Below are 21,137 nucleotides of genomic sequence, written 5' to 3'. Positions count from 1 at the left end.
CATAAATTGCTTCTATTTCTGATTCATCCTTCGTTGTCCCAATTCTTACCTTAACAAGATGAATATAACTCTTCTTCTTGTATCCAATGGTTACATGTGTATTTACATATGAGATATTGTCTTCTTGAAAAAAAAAAAAAAACAATGTTTTTGGTTGCATTAGAAGAAGACAAAATTATGTTTTTTGCATTTTTCTTGTATTTATTCGGAAGGTACCGTAGTTGTTGCCGCTCGAATTTGCCGAATGAAGTCATTTTTAATTCATTGTTGTCTGTAATCGCCATAATTGATTGTTGGATTAGAGTTGTTGTTGATTCCGTTTTCACCAAATCAATTTAATGTCTTGATTGGAGTTGAAACTCACCGATGAAATACATACACAAAACAAGTAATGTTTTTTTATTTAATTTATTTTTAGTTTTATACAGGAAGTTAATGTCTGCAGTAAGAGCATTGTTGCATTGAAGTTCCTTTGTAAATTTGATGTAATGCGGTAGATGAACAAAAATTACGAGTATGTGATAATGAGTTCTTATATATGATTTGTTGACGACAAAGATTTTTAGAAACATAAGAGAAGTATATGAATTGTAGATTAGTAAATTTATCTATTTAGGAGAGTACATAGCGTATTACTCACATCAAAATTGCAATAAACTTAAATTAATTATTTTACCATATGACATAAAGTGAATGTTATTTTATGTTGCATCCGTTAGATTCATACATAGAAGATTATGATTTTTTTTGTTCTTCTTGGAATCTATCAAGTTTACTCTAGGTCCTTGAGTACATTCACATTGTGAATTTAAAGTATGTAAGTACACAATTATCCACCTATGTCATAAGGTTGCATTCTTTATTTACATGAAAATGGAGCTTGAGTACATAATTCGGTAAACATTGGTACATTAAAATAAATAGGGGGTACATCAGACCTGCGCTGGAGTTCTTGTCTATTCAACTGAGTTATTATTTTTAAAATGCTTTTGACTTGTTACTTGAGTCTGTGAGTGTCCGACAATTTGGATTACTATGTTATGAGTCAAAATATTTAAGAAAGAGAAGTATTTGTTCTATTATGTTGAAAGCACTCAAAGTCTTAGTAGTATATTACAACTAGTTCTTTCAAGTAAGTACTAACATTTGTCTTGTGTTACTCGTGAGAGTGAATTTAAGTTACATCAATTTTAATTAATTTTGTAGCATCACTCATGTAGCCTAATAATGAAAAATATTTTAGCTAATTTGTTTATGACTTTTTAACATTCATATGTAAATATTGAATATTTATTGAATATGTATGATGGTGTTCCCCCACAAATGTTACTATTGTTGTTTACCTATCCGTTACAATTCAGGGAGTCGCGGGAACATTATTATATGATAAATTCATCCATGATTACCGATAGCAAGTGAATATTTCGAACCGAAAATAGTCGGTTTTCCAAGCATAGGTTACTAGGGCATATGTACATTTTACTGAAGCATATGAAACTATTATTATAAGTACGTAAGATCTGCGTCAGTGTATGCCGGTATTTGATGCAGGTATGTAAATACGTGCTCCGGGTACAAACACCGACGTTCAAGGTATGAATGATGTTTGCTTAGGTATTATCTATGAAGTAACGGGTATCCTTAAGTGTGGTCGATTTCAGTCAATCCCCTATTAGAGAAGGTAGTTAATAGACTCGGTGAGAACATTTCTTCTATTAGCCCCGCTGGAAAGGTTTGTTCATAATACATTTACATTTAGCAACTCATGCCACACTTTTCAATGGCAAGAGCATAATGTATGTAACACTATTCGTAATTTTCTTATGTGTCATATGTATCATCCCTCCTGCATTTTAGATTTTGCATTAAATTGTTAAGGCGAATGAATAATAATTCCACTTTAAAACAATGTGTATCAGATGAATGATAGGTATGTGTAAAAACCATAATCGATCAAAACAACATTGCATGACTACATTGATAGCACATCTGAGCGTATATATTTTAAGTTGAACATATATGCATGAGTATGAATATTAAGTTGGTATACATACTGAAAGTATATTGTGAGCATTTAGCTAATACATTCTAATGGCTAAAAACTTCTTGCACAATGATAACCACAGATAGAACATTTAGTCTAATACATTCTAACGTCTAAAAGCTTCTCCATTGAATTTTTGTAAATATGTACTCTTTGCAGTTTAATACTCTTTAGGAATAAATAAGAATACTATTATGTTGAATTTATCATCGATTACTACTAACAATGGGGTATTTGATACAAAAAACAATCGATTTCTCAAGTAAGAGTTTCCCGGGCATATGTACTCATTATGAACGCATATGACACCTTATTATAGGTACGTACGATCTGCACCCGAGTATGTCAGTATTTGATGTAAGTATATAGTATGTGCTCCGGGTACAAACACCACATTCAAAGTATGCATGATGGTTACGTATGTATTATCTGTGTAGTAGCGAGTATCTTAAGTGTGGTCTATTTCAGTCAATCTCTGACGGTGGAGGCAATTAAGGAATCCCGTGAGAACACTTAATCTATTAGCTCCGGTGAAAAGGTTTGTATGCAGATGTAGTATTCGCTATACTCACTTTCTATTTTATATATTTTTTTATCTATAAATATTTTCTATAATTATAAAAAATACGATTATGTATTTTAAATATATATATTTAAAAATATTATATGATAATTAAATTAGATATTATGATATTATATTTTAAAATATTTAATATTAAATTAAATACTACATACAAATATTTTTTGAATTAATAAAATAATTTCAAAGAAATATTTTATATTTATGTTTTTCATACTCCAAATAAGAGAATGTCATCGTTGCCATTTTTATGGTCACTGATCAATATTGTTCTAATTTTTTATATATATATATATATAATTTCTTAAAAATATATATATAATAAATTTAATATAAATATTAAATAATTTATATAATTATTACTAATTTTAATATAATTTAAATATTGAAAAATTATTGAGAATTTTTAATTGATTTAAATATTAAAATTATATATTTTCTACACATTAGATTTATTAAATACTCTCTTCGTTTGAGCTAATTATGCATTTTCACTTGGATATGAAAATTAAAAAATAATAACATTTTATATAAAATTAAAGTAGATAAAAAGTAAAATAAAATTATTATGTAAAAAAATTATTAAAGAATTGATAAAAATATGATGTTATAAGTAGGGATGACAAAAATATCTGAACCGAACCATTAAACTTTTTAACCGAATTGAATCAAACCATTAAACTTTTCAACTGAACTGAATCGAACCATTAAACTTTTTAATCGAACTGAATCGAACCATTAAACTTTTTAACCGAACTGAATCGAACTAAATTTTCGGTTAATTGAGCAAATTCAATTCGAATACAAATACTGCATACTTATATTTGTTCGATTCGATTTAATTTCAGCTTTTAACATTTTTTTGTTCGATTAACCAAACCAAATATATTTATATTATTAATTTTAAAATTCATATTAATAAATATATTATATTCAAATTTGGTTCATAAAAAGTAATAGCAAATTGGTTGTTATTTGTTAAAGTGAAGATAATAAAATTATGAGGGAATAAATTCATCTATTATATATAAGTTTAACGGACAACCAAATAAAGAAATGTGATATAATTATAGTGGACAGAGGAACTAATATTTTTAAAAAATTATGCGAGTTGATTTTAATCGATAAATAAGATGATTTTTTTAACTATTAATACAAAAAAATTAAATATAAATAATCACATTTATAAATGCTTATAATTATAATTATTAGTACTTTAAAATACACAAAACATTAAATAAATAGAGGTATATCTGTAAAATAACTTGGTAGAGCAGAACATACTATAGGTAGAGTGAGATGCGGTATAAGTATATAAAATAATGTTTGAAGCATCATATATCATATATATATATATATATAGAAAAGAGCTCAAAACTGGACCCCACTTTTTTGTAAAATTCCGTAATTCTGCAATCTCAGAATTTTGAGAGTTTTTTGGTTTTTTTAATTACAAATTTTTAATTTTTATTCTTAGATTTAGAATTTATTATCAACATAAATGATAGAGGGTGTGAATGACGGTTTTGAAATAGTGGTATGGTGGTTTCAATGTTAGTGGATAAAAATTGATTTTTTTTATATAGATATATATATATATATATATAGATATACAATCCGTTCAACACCATTCATCTGTTGGTGGCAGAAGAAAGAAGAGAAGACGGGAAGGGTAATGAGAATAAAAATATTGAAATATTGAAATTTATTATCATTTTTGATAATTTTTTTTATTGATAATATTTTTTTATTGATAATATTGAGTTGTTTTGCTATTCTTCTTTATTGATAATATTTTTTATATACATATTTTTTCATAATTTTTAGATTTTTTTGGTTTTTTTCTAAATTATTTATTTTCATTTTTTTTTTGTGCGCAACCATAAAGTTAGGATCTCAAAATACTGCCTTAACATCCGCCTTCTAAATATGGAAGTTGTTTGCTGGAGGGTTCGGTCGGTCTTATTTCTATTGTCTAATGTTTTCTTTCAAGGTGTTATATTTATTGCAGTCGAAGAAGATATCCGTCAATTTCAACTGAATAATTTTTAGATTTTTCTTTCTTATTTTCTAAATTGTTTGTTTTGTTGCATTTTTTTGCCGGCATAAAGTTGAGATTTGAAAAGGCTGTCTTCTAAACTTTTCAATGTCAGCGGAGGAAAACTAATTTTTTTTTCTATATATACATGTTATCGCCGTTCATCTTTTGCTTCCACAGTTAAAGTGTTAAAATGTGATTATAGGTAGATTGAAATTTATTATTTTATATTTTATGCACTTACACACTACATCTAATATTGTCTTCTTTGATTTATTTACAGGATCATCATGGTAAAAAAAAAAAGAACAAATAAAAAGTTGGGATCCGAAGAGACTGTCTAAATATCCACTAAAAAAAATAATATATTTGTAACGGAATTCCGTCCCTAATGTTCACGTAGCTATCGTAATTTCATTCATAATTCCGTCTCTAATGTCATTAGTAACGGAAAAAGTAAATTTAGAGACAAAAAAAATTTTGTTACAAAAATGATTTTTTCTTGTAGTGATCAAAGTTGTTTGCCGAATGATTTGTTGCTACTTTTTTTCCGTTCTGAGTGATAGATTGGAACTTTTTGTTTGTTTGATTATTCTTCTAAATTTTGTTTAGATTTTTTATTTATTTCCCTTTTTTTTTTTCACAATGTTGTACTCATTGTAGTTAAGATTCTGTTTGGATGCTAAAAATTATTCGACAAAAATAATCCATTATCATCAAATTGAAAGGAAAAATACCGAGAAGAAGAAAAAACACATAAACGGAAAGAAAAAGTACAAAGATTCAATTATAAATTAATTTGTATTTTTATTTTTATTATTATTTTTTTTATGTTAACAGTACAGATTTTGTTGCAGTGATATTGTAATTAAATTTTTATATTATTAGGAGATTGATTTTACCATTGTAAAAGATACTTTTTTTTATTATGTATATGAATAATTATATATATATTTTATATTACAATAGATTATCCAATTTTTTTTGCAAATTATAAATTGATAGTTTAAATATTTTTTTCATTTTCATTGTATTAAAATATAAAATTTTATTTTCTACCAAATTGAATTCATATTATATATTTTATTAAAAAAGATAGTAGTATTTAAAATATTTAAATACATATTTTATTTTTTAAATTATATAGTATATTAATTTTTACTTTAGAAACACTAATATTATCACAAGAAAAAAAAATACAGTTCTCAAGTTATAATAAAAAAATATAATATTTTTTTTTAGTAATTATCAATGATATAATATTTATATTTTATATTCATTTACAATTATGGTATTATATATAATTATATTGTAGTAAGTATAATTTTGTTTTTACACAACTTAATTTATATTACATATTTTATTCCAAATATATAAAGCAAATCATAATTTTTATTATTAGATATTCATTTGAATTTTTTAAATTTATTTTAAATAATATTATTAAAAAAAATTATTTCATTATTATTTATTTTATTATTACTATTTTATTATAGTAAAATATTATGATTCTTAAACTTATTAAAAAATTTAAAAATAAATATAAAATTAATAAAAAAATTCTATAAATGGCACCGTGCGTAGCAAGGGTCTTCCCGCTAGTTTGAATATACTTTAAGGGTATATAAAATTTATACGGAACATATTGAAGAATAAACATAAAGTAAGGACCAATATTAAATCAAAATAAGTAAAGAGGGAGTGTAGACCAATTTATTTTTAATAGGACTGAAATAAAACTTATTATATCTGACAGGGAGTGCAGACCAAGACTCCCTTTTTCAATTTGTTTATCATCCACAAGTGAGAATGGATAGTTAATGTATATGTGTGAAAATGTTCTCCACTATATTTTTGTAAATGTGTATGTTTTTCCTTTAGATACTCTTCAGGAATGGGTGACAATACTATCCTTTATAATTCACCCCGATAAAAATATCACGAGTAATTATATGGTTCTTAAAACAATCGGTTTCTCGAGTTGAGGTTACACAGGCATACGTATGTGTATCCAGAATATTTGAAATATGTATATGGGTATGTGAAAAACGAAACAAAATATAAATATATTGTATGTACTCAGGTATTAACACTGGGTTTATAAGTATATATATACATTTGAAAGCTATTATCTGTTAAGTAGTAGGTATATTTGAATTTAGTTGAGTTCCTACGATGGCGGAGAATTTTCTAAATGAGTTCTTATGGTTTAGATTACTATGTGATGAGTCAAAATATTTTAAAAGATAAGTTTTTGTTATATTGATGGAAAACACAATGGAAGTTCTAGTAGTATATTATAACTCATATTTTAAAGTAATTTTACAAATTCATGTTGCATAAACTGTTTAATAATCTCGTAGCAATTACAGTGTATCCTAGTAATGAAAAATATTTTAACAAATTTCTTTATGACTTCGTTTACCATCCACAAGTAGATATTTAGACATTTATTGCATATGTGTAATAGTATTTTTTTCGTTGAATTTTTGTAAATGTTTACTATTTGCATTTTAATACTCTCTAACAATGGGTGAGAATACTGTTATGTTGAATGCATCCCTATTTACCATTAACAAGTGGGTATATGATAACCAAAATTATAAGTTTCTTAAGTAGGGGTTCCCCGGGCATAAGTATGTGAACTCTGAGCATTTGATATTATATTATAGGTACATAACTAGTGAATTACGATATAAGTATAGTGTATGTAGGTACATAAATGTGCATACCGGGCATAAAAACTGACAATAGAGGTATGCATATTTATAGATAAGGTATTAGGTGTAAAGTACCAGGTATCCGTAAATGTAATTGATTTCTTACAACAACAATCAATCCTCTAAAAGAGGGGAATAAGGAACTCGGTGAAAGCATATCTCATATTATCATGTGTGATACCCTAACAAAAAGTTTAACCACTATACGCATGTATTCAACAAGGTATGCAACACATTCAATGACATTGTAGTAGACATTGTAAAGTTATTTATACTTATCTTTTGTGTCCACTGCCTCGTCCAACTTGTCTTCAGGTAGTTGGATGGTAAAGGATATTAAATTTTCATCTCAGTGCAGTATGCATCATTGAAAATTGGGTTGTCGAACAACCATAAAAAAATGCAAGCTTTATGTTATGGGTACATTGACAGCATGTATGAGCGCATATATTTTTATTGAGGGTGTTTTTACGAGTATTATGCAAGTATATAAATTGCTATTTAAAGTATATCGCTGGAATTCGATCATAGTAATTCGATTTGCTAAAACTACATGCATTATTCTAACCATTTACATAATCATTAAGAAATTTAATTCCAACAACCGAGATAATTTCGAATAAAAAAAACATAATCATGAATTCCATATACAAATATGGGTGTGATTGTTAAATTTCAGGCAGACCCAATTAATCTTATTGCTTCGTCACCAGGCATAGTCATCAATTGCAGTAAGGTCATCCACATACGGTAACAAAAAACAAAAGTACAGAATAACTTGTGGTACAAATAAAATATTTGCAAAAATAAGCAAAATAAAGAGAAGCGTCACATCAGCAACAAATAAAGGCTCCAGTCCCTGCGCTAGAGCTTCCTGCTGCTTCTGCAACACCTAGGCACAAGCCAGAGAACGTGGTTTACCCCCAAATATCCTAACAAAGCATTCATCATCTGCTGATGCGTTGTCCGTGATGTAAACTTCTGTCAAATGTATTCCCAAGACTATAGAATATTCCTCCACTTCAAAGGGCAGCTCAATGTCAGTTCGAATGTTGAATGGCGTGGACTCCGGGCTGAAGTTATTAACCAATAAAAGAAGGCGGTGCCACGACATCCTCATCTTCGGGATATCCAGAAAATGACTGAACGAAGTCATTTTAATGGTTCTAATATGTTCATCCAACATGTGTTTCTTCAGTTTCTCTGCCTCGTTGTGGAAAAATAGTACTCCGAATCTACTGATAACCAATTTATATTCCTTCTCCGGTATGTAAATAAATATCATCAGTCTACATTACCCAAATCTCGAATTTATTTAAAATTTTATCAATATATATCAGGAGTGTGTAACAAAACATTTTGAGTATACATTAGTTCCCTTAAAGTATATTACTTAGAAAACTAACCTAAAAAATACAACTCAGGGTGTCCAACAATACCACATTTGCCAACCCACAAATATTACTAATTACCAAATAATCAAACAAAAAAAATTAAAATATGCAACTCTAGGTAACTAAACAAAATATACATCTACAAAATTAACAAAAATTACAAATTAAATAAATAAAATCATCCAAAATTGGTGCCAAAATAAAACACCTAAGCCGGTCTATGTAGGCAAATATACGAATGATTTCAAACCCAGTTAACTAACACAACTACATCGATCACCGAAGATTCCTCAACATTGAACGGATACATACAAATACGGGATGAAGCTTACACCTCAAATAATCGAACAAACTACGATATAAAATACTAATGTTAACAAAATAAACAATCAAAAAAGGTTCGACCAGACACTTACTTCTTCAATCTTGTTCTTAGGGATGAGAGTGGGTCAGCTATTTTTTTTTCACCATTTTTACACCGATTGGTCGCTACTTGATCGCTGAGGGTTGGAGGGCATCAGGGTTCACCTGACGATGGAAGATGTAGGGTTTAAATAGGGATAAGGGAAGTTATGAGATGTTTCCTACTTCAACCCCTAATAAATCGTGGGTAATTGTCTATTTGTTTTTTTTTTTTTTTAATTGGCGAAAAAAGTACGGGATATTTAAGTAGAAGTATACAAAGTTATAATGGGGGTAGAGCGGGAAGTAATGTAGGTATATATTAAAATATTGAAAGTATTGATCGACCTATTTCGAGTCCCTATTGCGTATACAACAGTCGTTGGAGAAAAAAAAAATTTAAGGAACTATAACAAACCTAATTCATAAAGTAGGGATTGCAGTCTAATTAATTTTTGATAGGAATTTAATTTAAAGTGAATTTTTCTAACATGAATTTTAATCCAACTCTCCCTTTTTAAAATAGCAAATTATATACTTCGTATTATTAAAATTTATATAAGTTAACATTTAAAAATTAAAATATAATCTTATATAAAAATGTTATTAAAGGTAGTGAGTTGAATATAATTTACTATATCGGCTGATAAAATGCAGTAATTTAAATGTTGACATAAATATAATATAGATGAGATAAATAAAAAAATAATCAAATAGCGTTGGTGTTTTTATTTTTTATATTTAACACAATATTGAATTTGCACCAATAATTGGATTAATATATCATTAATCTAATGAATGATATTAATAATAGTTTAAAAATAAAAATTTGTGTTATCACAACTTTATTTTATACTCCTTCCGTCCTAGATAAGATGTGACGCATTACTGTAGATACGAAAATTTAGGTAATATATAATTTATAAGTAATTAAGAAGTGTATTAGTAAAAATAATTATTATTTAGTAAAAATAATTATAGATTAAAATTAAGATAACTAAATAGTTTAATTAAGATTAGAAAAATTTTAAATTTTAAATTTTAAAATATGTAGGGCGAACGAAAATAGAAAATAAGGACAAACTATGTGGAACAGAGGGAGTATGATTTTCAAATAATATTACTAAAAGTTATAATATATATCTCATAAAATAATGTACTCGTATCTTTCTTTTTTTTTTTTTTTTGATCGGAGTAATGTGCTCGTATCTTATTTGTATTTAATGTAATATTAATGCATTTTTATATTATTTTTGATGCATTTTTTTAACAATAAAAAGTAAAATTCAAAAATAGAGAAATATCCCCGAATTTGATAGATGAGTGTCTGAGATTAGAGATCTCTAAACACTGTAGAATACATAAAATAAAATAAGGAAAAATAACAATAAAGACTGGAAAATAAAGTGGTGATCCCCAAAAGCAATTTTCTTGAATTTGATGTCGATTGAAGATCCTTCCTCTGTACAGTACGGAATCCTTAAATAACCCTTTGAAGATACGGTTCGAACCGCTATCCGGTCGGTTACCATAACCGCTGTTAATTCCCCCAAAAATTTCTCTTCTATCGACACGTATGAGAACCGTCCTACCACGTCCGACCTTTGAAAACCGCTCGCCAGTTGAAACTACCCTCCACTATCAGAGACTGCTTTTTCACTTGATCTGCAATATAGCTACTTTTACTACCTGACCTTTGAACTTGGTCCGACTTCAATGTCCGACCTTCTTACACCCGACCCTTGGAATTTGTCCCGACTAGGTCCGACTTCACTATCCGAACTATTTAGTCCCGACCAGGTCCAATCTCATCATCCGTCCGACTTTCTTACACCGACCCTTGGAATTTGTCCTGACTAGGTCCGACTTCAATATCCGAACTATTTGGTCCCGACCAAGTCCAATCTCATCATCCGTCCGACCTTTGGGATTAACCCGACCAGGTTTTGACCTTAACATCTGACCCTAAGCTCATCCGACCCGGTTATTGCAGTCATACTTGGACTTTCAAAAAGCCTACTAGACGTTTCGAATAAATTTTAACCTAATCTTGGCAGGCCCATTCCCTAAAAACCTATCCATCATTTTTTTGTGCTCAACAACTTGCCTCCTCCCGCCGAAACGTCACTCCTCGAACTACGGAAGACGTGACGTTTTAGGGTTATAGAGTGTGATCATCACACTGTGCTGCGTCAAACCAAAGGGTTTATGTTAAACCCTACCTTCATCTTCTCAAACTCACGCATTCACAATTCTGAAAACCCCTTCTGTTCTCCATATAGCTTCCTCCTTTGATTTTACTTCCTTTCTATCTTTCTCATCCTCGCGTAAATGGCTAACCAATACGTTCCTGCACTTCCTTTCGACGGAACCGAACCGTCAGTACCCCTTGTGACTTCCAAGGTTCTTACTCCTACAATACGCCCTTACTGCACTACCACTGCAGATGCTGAGCGTATGAGCTCTGTTATTGTGCAAGTTTCTCCTATTATCGTCAACAATGAAGCGTTCAAACCAGAGCGCCTTCTGGACAGTATCAAGACTCACTTGACTGATCCAAAAGATGCTTATCGGAAATGGTACGCAAGGCTCCTTCCCCATTTTGAAAACCAATGGAAAACCCAAGGGATCGATAAAGCTATCCTCCTTTCAACCCAACCCCTCTATCTACACAATAAAGTCTTGATGGCCATGGCAGCCTTTTGGCATTCGCAAACAGGTGCCTTTTTCCCTTCAGATCCTATGGGACCGACCTTAATGGATGTAGCAGTGATCGCGCATTTGCCGATCACAGGCGAGGACCCCTCTAGTCTCTCTCGGAAATCAAGAACTTCCCCCCAACCATCAAGGTTGGGCCCTGGCCAAGCTTCCTGAAAGAGAAAGAGGATGGACACACTTTGTTAACAAATATCAGGGTAAGGAGGATACCCCTGTTTCCGAGTTGGAACACACTGCTTTCCTCCTCTTTTGGCTCTGCAGGTAAATCTTTTCCTTTTAATTTCTTTTGTATGTCCAAAGTTTGGATATTCGAGCTTAAATTTCTTTCTTCTTTTTTCACAGATATATCATTCTTTCCCCTTCGAAACTTGTTCTTTCTACTCACATTGACCTAGCCATCCATTTGGCCTGCGGCCACTTTACTTCATTAGGCACCTTATTTTTAGCCAACCTCTTTGAAGGTTTAACTCGAGTAAGTTCCCGTCTTACGGATACTAAAAAGGCAGACACTGCAGCCTTAGGACCATTTTGGTTCCTGGAATTGTGGCTCCGTCTATACTTCCCTTCTGCATTTTTTGGTCGCCTCCCAATTTCTCCCAATCCTTACAGGTCTATTGGCTATGCCTTAGCCAGATTAACCCCGAATTCTTCTTGTCTAAAATCCTCTGATTCTATAATAACCCAAATTTTGACTGAAGATCGGAACAATTCCCGTTTTTTTGTATACACAACCTTAATGCAATATTTGACTGATCTTTTCTTCCTTTATCCTGACCCAACTCATCCTTTAACTCGCCCAGATCCTATTCCTCATCCGATCTACACTTTTTCCTGGGACGCCGCGATGAAACCCCGATCTTTTTTTTCTAGTAGGAGGTCGGATAAGAAAAATCGTAGATCATTTTATACTTACAATTACCAACCTCAATTTTTGTCGAGGCAATTTGGTTGCTGTCAAGGCATACCAGGACCATTAGCCAGTCCCCACCTCATATTTCAAAGCCCCGAGGGACTGGTAATTCCCGAACTCATCCCGACCTATATTTCTCAACTCACCAGCTATATTACCTCTAATTCATACTTACCTTTCTGCCCAAAAACCTCGACAACTGAAACTTTCCCCGCCTGGTGGTCGGCCACCTGGTCTTTACTTGCCCCTTCGACTGACCAACTGGTCGGGAAACTTGCTCCGCCCCCAGCCCTGGCTCTTGGCTCTCCCCGACTAGCAGCCAGAGGAAGAAAAAGGCAAGTACCTGTTGCAGGTGGGTCGGGAGCAAAAAGGCAAAAAACAAAGACCAGTCTTGCCATCGACAGGCAGGCCATCGAGGAATACTTGGCATCTCTGCCAATAGACACCAGTGGGATGCCAAAGTATTTAAGGCAACAATTTGGTAAGCTTTGTTCCTTTTACTATGTCATTTTCGTACGGTCCCTTTTTAACTTCAATATATCTGTTTCAGAAGATCCTTCACTGCCACCGACCACTGGTCCGACCATATCTCAACCGACCGATCATCAATCACCCGAGGCACAACTTCCCATCAATTTATCCTCATCCCGATCAACTGCCGTCCCGACCAAAGAACAACCATCTGTGGTCCGGACCACAGAACAACTACATGTGGTCCCGACCACCACACAACCAACTCCCAGACAATCAGAGGTAAAAATGATTTTTGACATAGACAAACAAATATTAATTTTAAACAAAAACTTCAAATCTTTCACTGTAGGCACACCGACCAGAAGAATCGATGGGAAGGCTACTTCCTCCCCCAGCGTCGGATATGGTCGCGGTGATGCCCGACCAACCTGTTGTCCTCCCCGACCAAATTGCAGAACCATAACAAGTAAGCGCTAAACCCTTTTTCAATGTTGTCCTTTTGATAAAACTCTTGATACCTAAAACCTATTCCGACCAGGCACCCATTGAAAATATGGTATTGCCCGGACCTGACCAGGTCGTGGCTTTACCCGATCCACTTGTTCAACAAGTTGATGAGGTTTCTCTTGCTGCTCCCGAACCAGTCCAACCAGACCTACCACCCCACGATGTAGAGGAAATTTCCTCTTCAAAGTCGGGTGAAGCCTCCGTCAATTTTGCCCCGCTGGGTCTGGTTGGTACCCTTTCTTATCCATTTTTGATTTAATTTTCGCCCATCCAACGGTGCTGAAATTTTTTGTCTTTTGTTCAGGGTATGGAATTAGCAGCTGCCCATCATCTTCCACCAGGGGATGAATCAGTTGCTGGTCCAACTATTTGTCCAGTCAACCCCTCAATTTTCCAACTCATGGCCCCTTTTGAGGCTACGGCTGCCCTGAATCAAGTAAACTTCCAACCTTATCTCTCAAGAATTTTACCATGTCTCTTAGCTTGCTAATCTCATCCTGTTTTAGGCTACCCAGGAGATGAACATTTTGACCCGAATAAACCTCCCGACTCCCGTTAGAACCATTGTGGAACGCTGCGCCAATTTGGATTTTGCTGACTTAGAACTGGCTGACCTTTCGGCACTAGTCCAAGTCGCAATAACCCTATTGGTTCAACCCGCCTTGGAGTCAGGAGCTTCACCTGTTCTCGATCAGATGATGGCTAGGATCACCGAACTTCAAGCTGAATTTCCTCTTATCCGACCCCCATCATCTGAGGCGACTTCATCTCGGCTGATTGCAGATCCTACCAACATTGAAGCAGATTTGAGGAAGGCCGACCAAGACCTCAACATGGCTAGGGCCCGACTGAACGAGCTCCGACAGGAAAGACATACATTAGCTACGGAAATCTCCCAAAAGACTGAAGAACTTCGATGACTTCAAGAACGATTGGAAGCTCTAGATGACAGCATACAGGAAGGAAGCAGTCTAGTTGAAACACATTGCCTTAACCAAAACAGTCTTTGCGAGCAACTTCAAACAGCTACAAATGAGACTCGTCCAGAGACATCAAGAAGCTTACCAACGATGACGGGCCATCAAGTCAGAATTAAAATGGACCGACCTTAAAACTGCTTTACGGGCCCTTTCTCTCCATGTAATTCAAATATCATGTAAATTGCTTCAGACTTAACTTGTATATTATTAATTCCTATTAATTCCTAAGTCTAACAAGCAAACACAGATCCGTGTTTATTGCCTATTACTAAATCACCTAACTTAGAAACCAAATCTACCTTGCATGGTTGGTCTGTGCAACATTAGTCTGACCAAATCCATTTTAGAAACCACTTCGGTTTCTCTTGGCAGAATATAATGTTCCAACCGAGTGCAAGCAAAGACTAAAGAATAACACATTTTTTCGGGCATACTGTAATTCAACTCAGGTCCTGCTAAAGTTTTACTTAAATAATAAATGGCTCTTTCCTTACCATCTTCCCATTCTTGCACCAAAAGACTGCTTACCACATCAAAACTGTTCGCCAAATATAACCGAAGAGGTCGGTCGCCTCTTGGAGGAACCAACACAGGCGGATTAATCAATGCCTCCTTGATTTCTTCCAATGCCTTATGTTGCTCCCGACCCCAAGAAAAATCGGTGGCCTTATTCCGTAATAATTTTGTGATAGGTTTTAATTTCCCTGCGGTGTTTGATATAAAACGCCTTAGGTAATTCACCTTTCCCAAAAAACTTTGTACTTCTTTGACCGACTGAGGCGACCGCATTGTTAGAACATCTTTGGCTTTGTTCGTGTCAATCTCTATCCCTTTTTCATGTACTAAAAATCCCAAGAAATTCCCTGCCGAAACTCCAAAGGCACATTTCGTTGGGTTCATTTTCAGGTTGTACTGCTTCATCCGAATAAAAGCATTTTTTAAATCAACCAAATGTGAATCAAAGTCGGTAGACTTAATGATCACATCATCAATATATACCTCAATTGACCGCCTAATAAGATCATGAAAGATAGTGTTTATAGCTCGTTGGTAAGTCGCTCATGCATTCTTTAAACCGAATGGCATAACTGTCCATTCATAAATTCCCAACGCTCATGGGCACCTAAATGCAGTTTTGGGTATATCTTCTTCTGCTAATGAAATTTGGTTATACCCTGCGTATCCATCCATTAAACTCAAAATCCGGTGTCCCGCCGCAGAATCGATCAACATGTCTGCTATAGGCATGACATATTCATCTTTTGGAGTGGCGAGATTGAGATCTCTGAAGTCGATGCAAATTCGGATCTTTCCATTTTTCTTGGTTACCTGAACGATATTGGCTAACCATTCCGCATATCGACATGGACGAATGAAACCAACCTTTAGTAGCTTCTCAATTTCTTCTTTGATCTGGGGCATCAATTCTGGCCTCACTTTCCTTGGTGGTTGCTTGTAAGGCTTAAACCCATTTTTAATAGGCAACCTATGTTCTATTAAACTGCGCGCCAATCCGGGCATTTCGGAATAATCCCATACCAGACAGTCCTTATGATCTCGAATTAACGCTACCATTCGCTCCTGTTGATTTTTTGTTAGTAAACCACTTACCCTGACCATCTTGGGTATCTGTTTGGTTCCCACATTATATTCAATGAGAGGATCCTGACTTGACAGAGAAGTTTCTGTCTTTTCCAGGAGGTCAGGCCAGGGAAAACCTTCCCTTCGCCAACATTATTGTTGGAAATTTTATTATTATGTAATCTAACCATTAATTGGTTTAAATAGAATTGTCTAATCAGTTTATCACATTTATTTATTTCTTCCATAAATTAAACTTCAAGTAAAAGTTTATTTTGGCTAACAACAGAGCCATAAAACAGAAGATTGTTTCTAATGAAAAATACAACCCTGCGTAGTGAGCTTACAGCCCTTCCAGGGATACTCATCTACCATAGTTGTCTGTGAAATCGGTGGTACGTACTCCGTATAAAGAACCGATTCTTCCACTCCTTCTGTAGAGCCGAACGGATTTGTACTGGCTTCCATGGTGAAAATCTGATCTCCTTCCCAAAACATAATTTGTTGATGAAGAGAAGAAGGCACACACTTGGAAGCGTGAATCCAGTCTCGCCCCAATAAAATTGAGTAGGTAGTATTGGCATCCACCACAAAAAATACGGTCGAAATCACCTTTGGTCCGACCTCAATGGGTGCCACCATCATCCCTTCTGGTTTGGTCGGTTGTCCTGTGAAGCTCGTCATCTCGATGTCTACTGGAGACAAATCACCAACCTCTTTGCCCAATTTTCTTAAATTTTTGAGAGGCATGACATTGAAAACAACTCCATTATCGATAAAAACCTTGTTAACCGGCTTACCACATATGTGAGCGTTAACATAGAGTGGTTTTAAATGCGGGATTGCTCCTTCTGGAATAGGTGGAAAAACCATAGGTGGGGGTCTGCCAACCATTGTTGCCCATTCTGGTTCTTCATCCTCCTCGAACTTTGCCCAAATGGGTTCTTCTTCGACGAACCATCGCATATCCGTCATCCTGACTTCGAATCCTGCTTTATCAAGTTTTACTATCTTGCTGCGCAAAACTTTTGTCTCTTCTGGGGCAAATGATCCGAAAATAATCTTTGGGGTCTCTTCCTCTGCACTTTCTATTTCAGGATCAATATTGATCCGTTTGCAAAATTGACATCGAAAACATCTGGCCTTCTTGATAGGCTTGTTATTCTGCCCTTGCTCCTCTGGTTCGTCATTCAAGTCCTTCCTTTTGGGTGATGATTCATTCTTCTCCTTACCCTTATATGTTCGCTTTCCATGCCGCGCTGCATACCTGCGTTTAGCATTACGAATTTGTGTGCAATTCATACCTGGAAATCGAGGGTCTATGTCTATTGGCAGAGGCTTTCTGTTTCGGCTCCATTTCTCTTGGACTGGATGTGGTTTGCGTGTTGGTCGGTCCCGTACTACGACTTTATCTTTCAATTCTACTTTGAACGACCCATCTTCTCTATCCCATTTCTCTGCCACTCTAGTTTCACAAACTTTGAATTTCACTTCCTGATTGGATTCCCGTTCTTTAGGCTTGCGTTCTTTTCGTCTGGTGTCTTCTTCATCATCGCTTTGCACAACTTGTGAAGACCGCAAAGAGATCATTGCAGTAGTTACTTTTGGGAAGGGCTGATGCTCTACTCCCATTGTTACATATTTGAATCTCCCTGCTTTGATAGCCTTTTGTATTTCCTTTCGGAAATGTGTGCATTGATTAGTGTAATGGGTAAAGGAATTATGCCACTTACAATATGGCCTTCCCTTTATTTCATCCTTCGTTGCCAAACTTTGCCCTTTAGGAATGTGAATCTGCCCATCCGCCAATAGAATATCGAAGATCTCGTCGGCCTTGGATACATCGAAGGTCGGCTGCTCCCTCTCCTCTGTTCCTAGCAATGGCTTAGTTTCGAACATACGTACGGTTTGCCATTCACAATTTCAGTTGCCATCTCTTCAAGAATATTTCCTTCATCTGGCGAATAAATATCTGTATCAACACTAGCCATTTGCTGTACCCTGTTCCGACGAAAGTTGTGATCTTTTTCTCTAAACAAAGACTCCAATCTCCCTGCTTTGGAGGCCAGACTAGCCAAGTCTTGAACATCATGGGCTGTCAATGCCTCCCGAAGTCTGGAATGCATGTTCCTGACCACCAAATTGGTCATTTCACTTTCCTCGATGATTGTCGGGCATCTGCCTCTCATGAGTCGTATCCGTTCAATAAACTGATACGCGGTCTCTTCTGGCATCTGTCGGATCTTCAAAAGATCTGTGAGTGAGGCTTTCAGGAGAGGATTAAAAAATCTTGCATGAAATGCTGCCTCCAGACTCTCCCAGGTTTGCAACTGCCTGGGTGGCAAATTTGCAAACCATGAAAAAGCGGTCCTTGTAAGTGATAACCCGAACAATTGTAATTTATAGAAAGAATTATTGCCTACTTCCCCTAATTGAGCCGTAAAATGTCCCACATGCTCAATAGTTGAAGCCCCATCTTCTCCAGAAAATGAATGAAAATCTGGTGGTCTATAATTCCTTGGAAGCGGATGCTCGTTGATGATTCTTTCTGGAAATGGCCTCTGGTACGCAGGTCTGTTGATCGTCTGGGGGTTCATTCCAAAATGTACCCTCAAAACCTGAGCAATGTCCTCTGGGTCTACTCTGGGTAGGACATGATCCAACACCTGAATGGGATTGTGAGCCTGGCCTCCCAATCTTTCCCCTCTGAAGTCGGTAGGCTCGGTCCTAACACCCAACGGAATATTATTCGGGTATGTAAGAGGAGTCTTCCCTCTGTCAACCCTTGGGGCAGTAACACTTGGAAAAGTGCTGTCCACATATGAAGGCCCCGCAAAATTTGCCTGTAACCTGGATGGTGATAGTTCTGGTGGCGTCTGGATGGGTTGCAAAGTAACCCTTGATAACGCCTGATTTAACGTATTTTGCATAAGATTTTGTTGCTCCCGCAACATTTGTTGCTCGCGCAACATATTCTGCATGGCCAAATTATGCTGGTTGTTCAATTGCTGAACATAAGAAACCCAGTCAGCAGGTGTTTGTGGCATTTCTCCTGTATTTGGCATGACAGGTGGTGAAACCGTTTCGCCCACTGGCGCCGAAGATGATTGAGGCTGTGAACCTGCCATGTGGATCCTTCCGACGATTCGGCCGGATCTCAATCGTATGAAACTCTCCGTTGACGTAGAATCAGTAATCTTGCCTTTCTCCTACTGTGGTCGCCAAATTGTTGATGCGTTTTTTTAACAATAAAAAGTAAAATTCGAAAATAGAGAAATATCCCCGAATTTGATAGATGAGTGTCTGAGATTAGAGATCTCTAAACACTGTAGAATACATAAAATAAAATAAGGAAAAATAACAATAAAGACTGGAAAATAAAGTGGTGATCCCCAAAAGCAATTTTCTTGAATTTGATATCGATTGAAGATCCTTCCTCTGTACAGTACGGAATCCTTAAATAATCCTTTGAAGATACGGTTCGAACCGTTATCCGGTCGGTTACCGTAACCGCTGTTAATTCCCCCAAAAAGTTCTCTTCTATCGACACGTATGAGAATCGTCCTACCACGTCCGACCTTTGAAAACCGCTCGCCAGTTGAAACTACCCTCCACTATCAGAGACTGCTTTTTCACTTGATCTGCAGGATAGCTACTTTTACTACCTGACCTTTGAACTTGGTCCGACTTCAATGTCCGACCTTCTTACACCCGACCCTTGGAATTTGTCCCGACTTCACTATCCGAACTATTTAGTCCCTACCAGGTCCGACTTCACTATCCGAACTATTTAGTCCCGACCAGGTCCAATCTCATCATCCGTCCGACTTTCTTACACCGATCCTTGGAATTTGTCCTGACTAGGTCCGACTTCAATATCCGAACTATTTGGTCCCGACCAGGTCCAATCTCATCATCCGTCCGACCTTTGGGATTAACCCGACCAGGTTTTGACCTTAACATCTGACCCTAAGCTCATCCGACCCGGTTATTGCAGTCATACTTGGACTTTCAAAAAGCCCACTAGACGTTTCGAATAAATTTTAGCCTAATCTTGGTAGGCCCATTCCCTAAAAACCTATCCATCATTTTTTTGTGCTCAACAATTATATTGTATGCGTTTATATAATATTATATATTTTTATAATATTAATAAGAAGTACGCTAAAAATATTTTGTTGGATAAAAATATTTTATATTTATTACAATATAATTCATCCGTCTCGTTTTAAAGTATTATTTTTATCACTTTCGTCCATATCATTTTAAAGTATCAATTTCCTATTTAAAAAAAAATAATCATACATTAATATCAATATATCATTAGCTTTTACATAAATTACAGGAATACTATTACACATAAAATTACTTTACATATAAAGTCAAACGATAAAAATGTCAAAATCTCTTACACACTTCCACTAATAAATAAAATACTACTCCCTCCATCCCACTTAAATTGTCTAATTTAGTTTAGGCACGAAATTTTAGGTAGACGTATGGATATAAAGAAAAAAATGAACAAATTAAGTGGAACGAAGGGAGTATTATTTCTTAATTTACTAAAAACCCTAAAGGTCATTTGACATGAACCGAAGGGAGTAAATATTGGTATTTAATTTATGATTAACAAAATAATATTATTCGTCGTACTAAAAACAAAGTTTATATATATATATATATTCGTTATGAGTTTAATATGATGTGTAATTTTTTATAGTGAAAAAATAAAAATATAATTTTTCGTTTTTCTGTTTTTTTCTAGAAAAAAAAAAAGGAAACATTGGTG

The 21,137-nt window shown here is 34.6% G+C and overlaps 1 protein-coding gene across 1 annotated transcript; it reads right to left on the bottom strand.

Moving 5' to 3' along the window:
• Nucleotides 1-18,222: 18,222 nt before the first annotated feature.
• On the bottom strand, nucleotides 18,223-19,476 carry LOC127255268 (uncharacterized). The gene has a single exon (XM_051280740.1). The coding sequence runs from the start codon at nucleotides 19,474-19,476 to the stop codon at nucleotides 18,223-18,225; it is 1,254 nt and encodes a 417-aa protein (XP_051136697.1).
• Between the last annotated feature and the right edge of the window lie 1,661 nt (nucleotides 19,477-21,137).

The sequence above is a fragment of the Andrographis paniculata genome, unplaced genomic scaffold (genome assembly GCF_009805555.1).
Source record: "Andrographis paniculata isolate CXL003 unplaced genomic scaffold, ASM980555v1 Contig53END, whole genome shotgun sequence".
NCBI classification, from domain to species: domain Eukaryota; kingdom Viridiplantae; phylum Streptophyta; class Magnoliopsida; order Lamiales; family Acanthaceae; genus Andrographis; species Andrographis paniculata.
Note: the sequence above shows the minus strand (reverse complement) of the source record. Positions and strands in the feature narration are given on the sequence as shown.

Bases quoted from the DNA above. Each gene is read 5' to 3' on its own strand.
- LOC127255268 (XM_051280740.1), bottom strand. From the start codon at position 19,476: ATGGCAGGTTCACAGCCTCAATCATCTTCGGCGCCAGTGGGCGAAACG.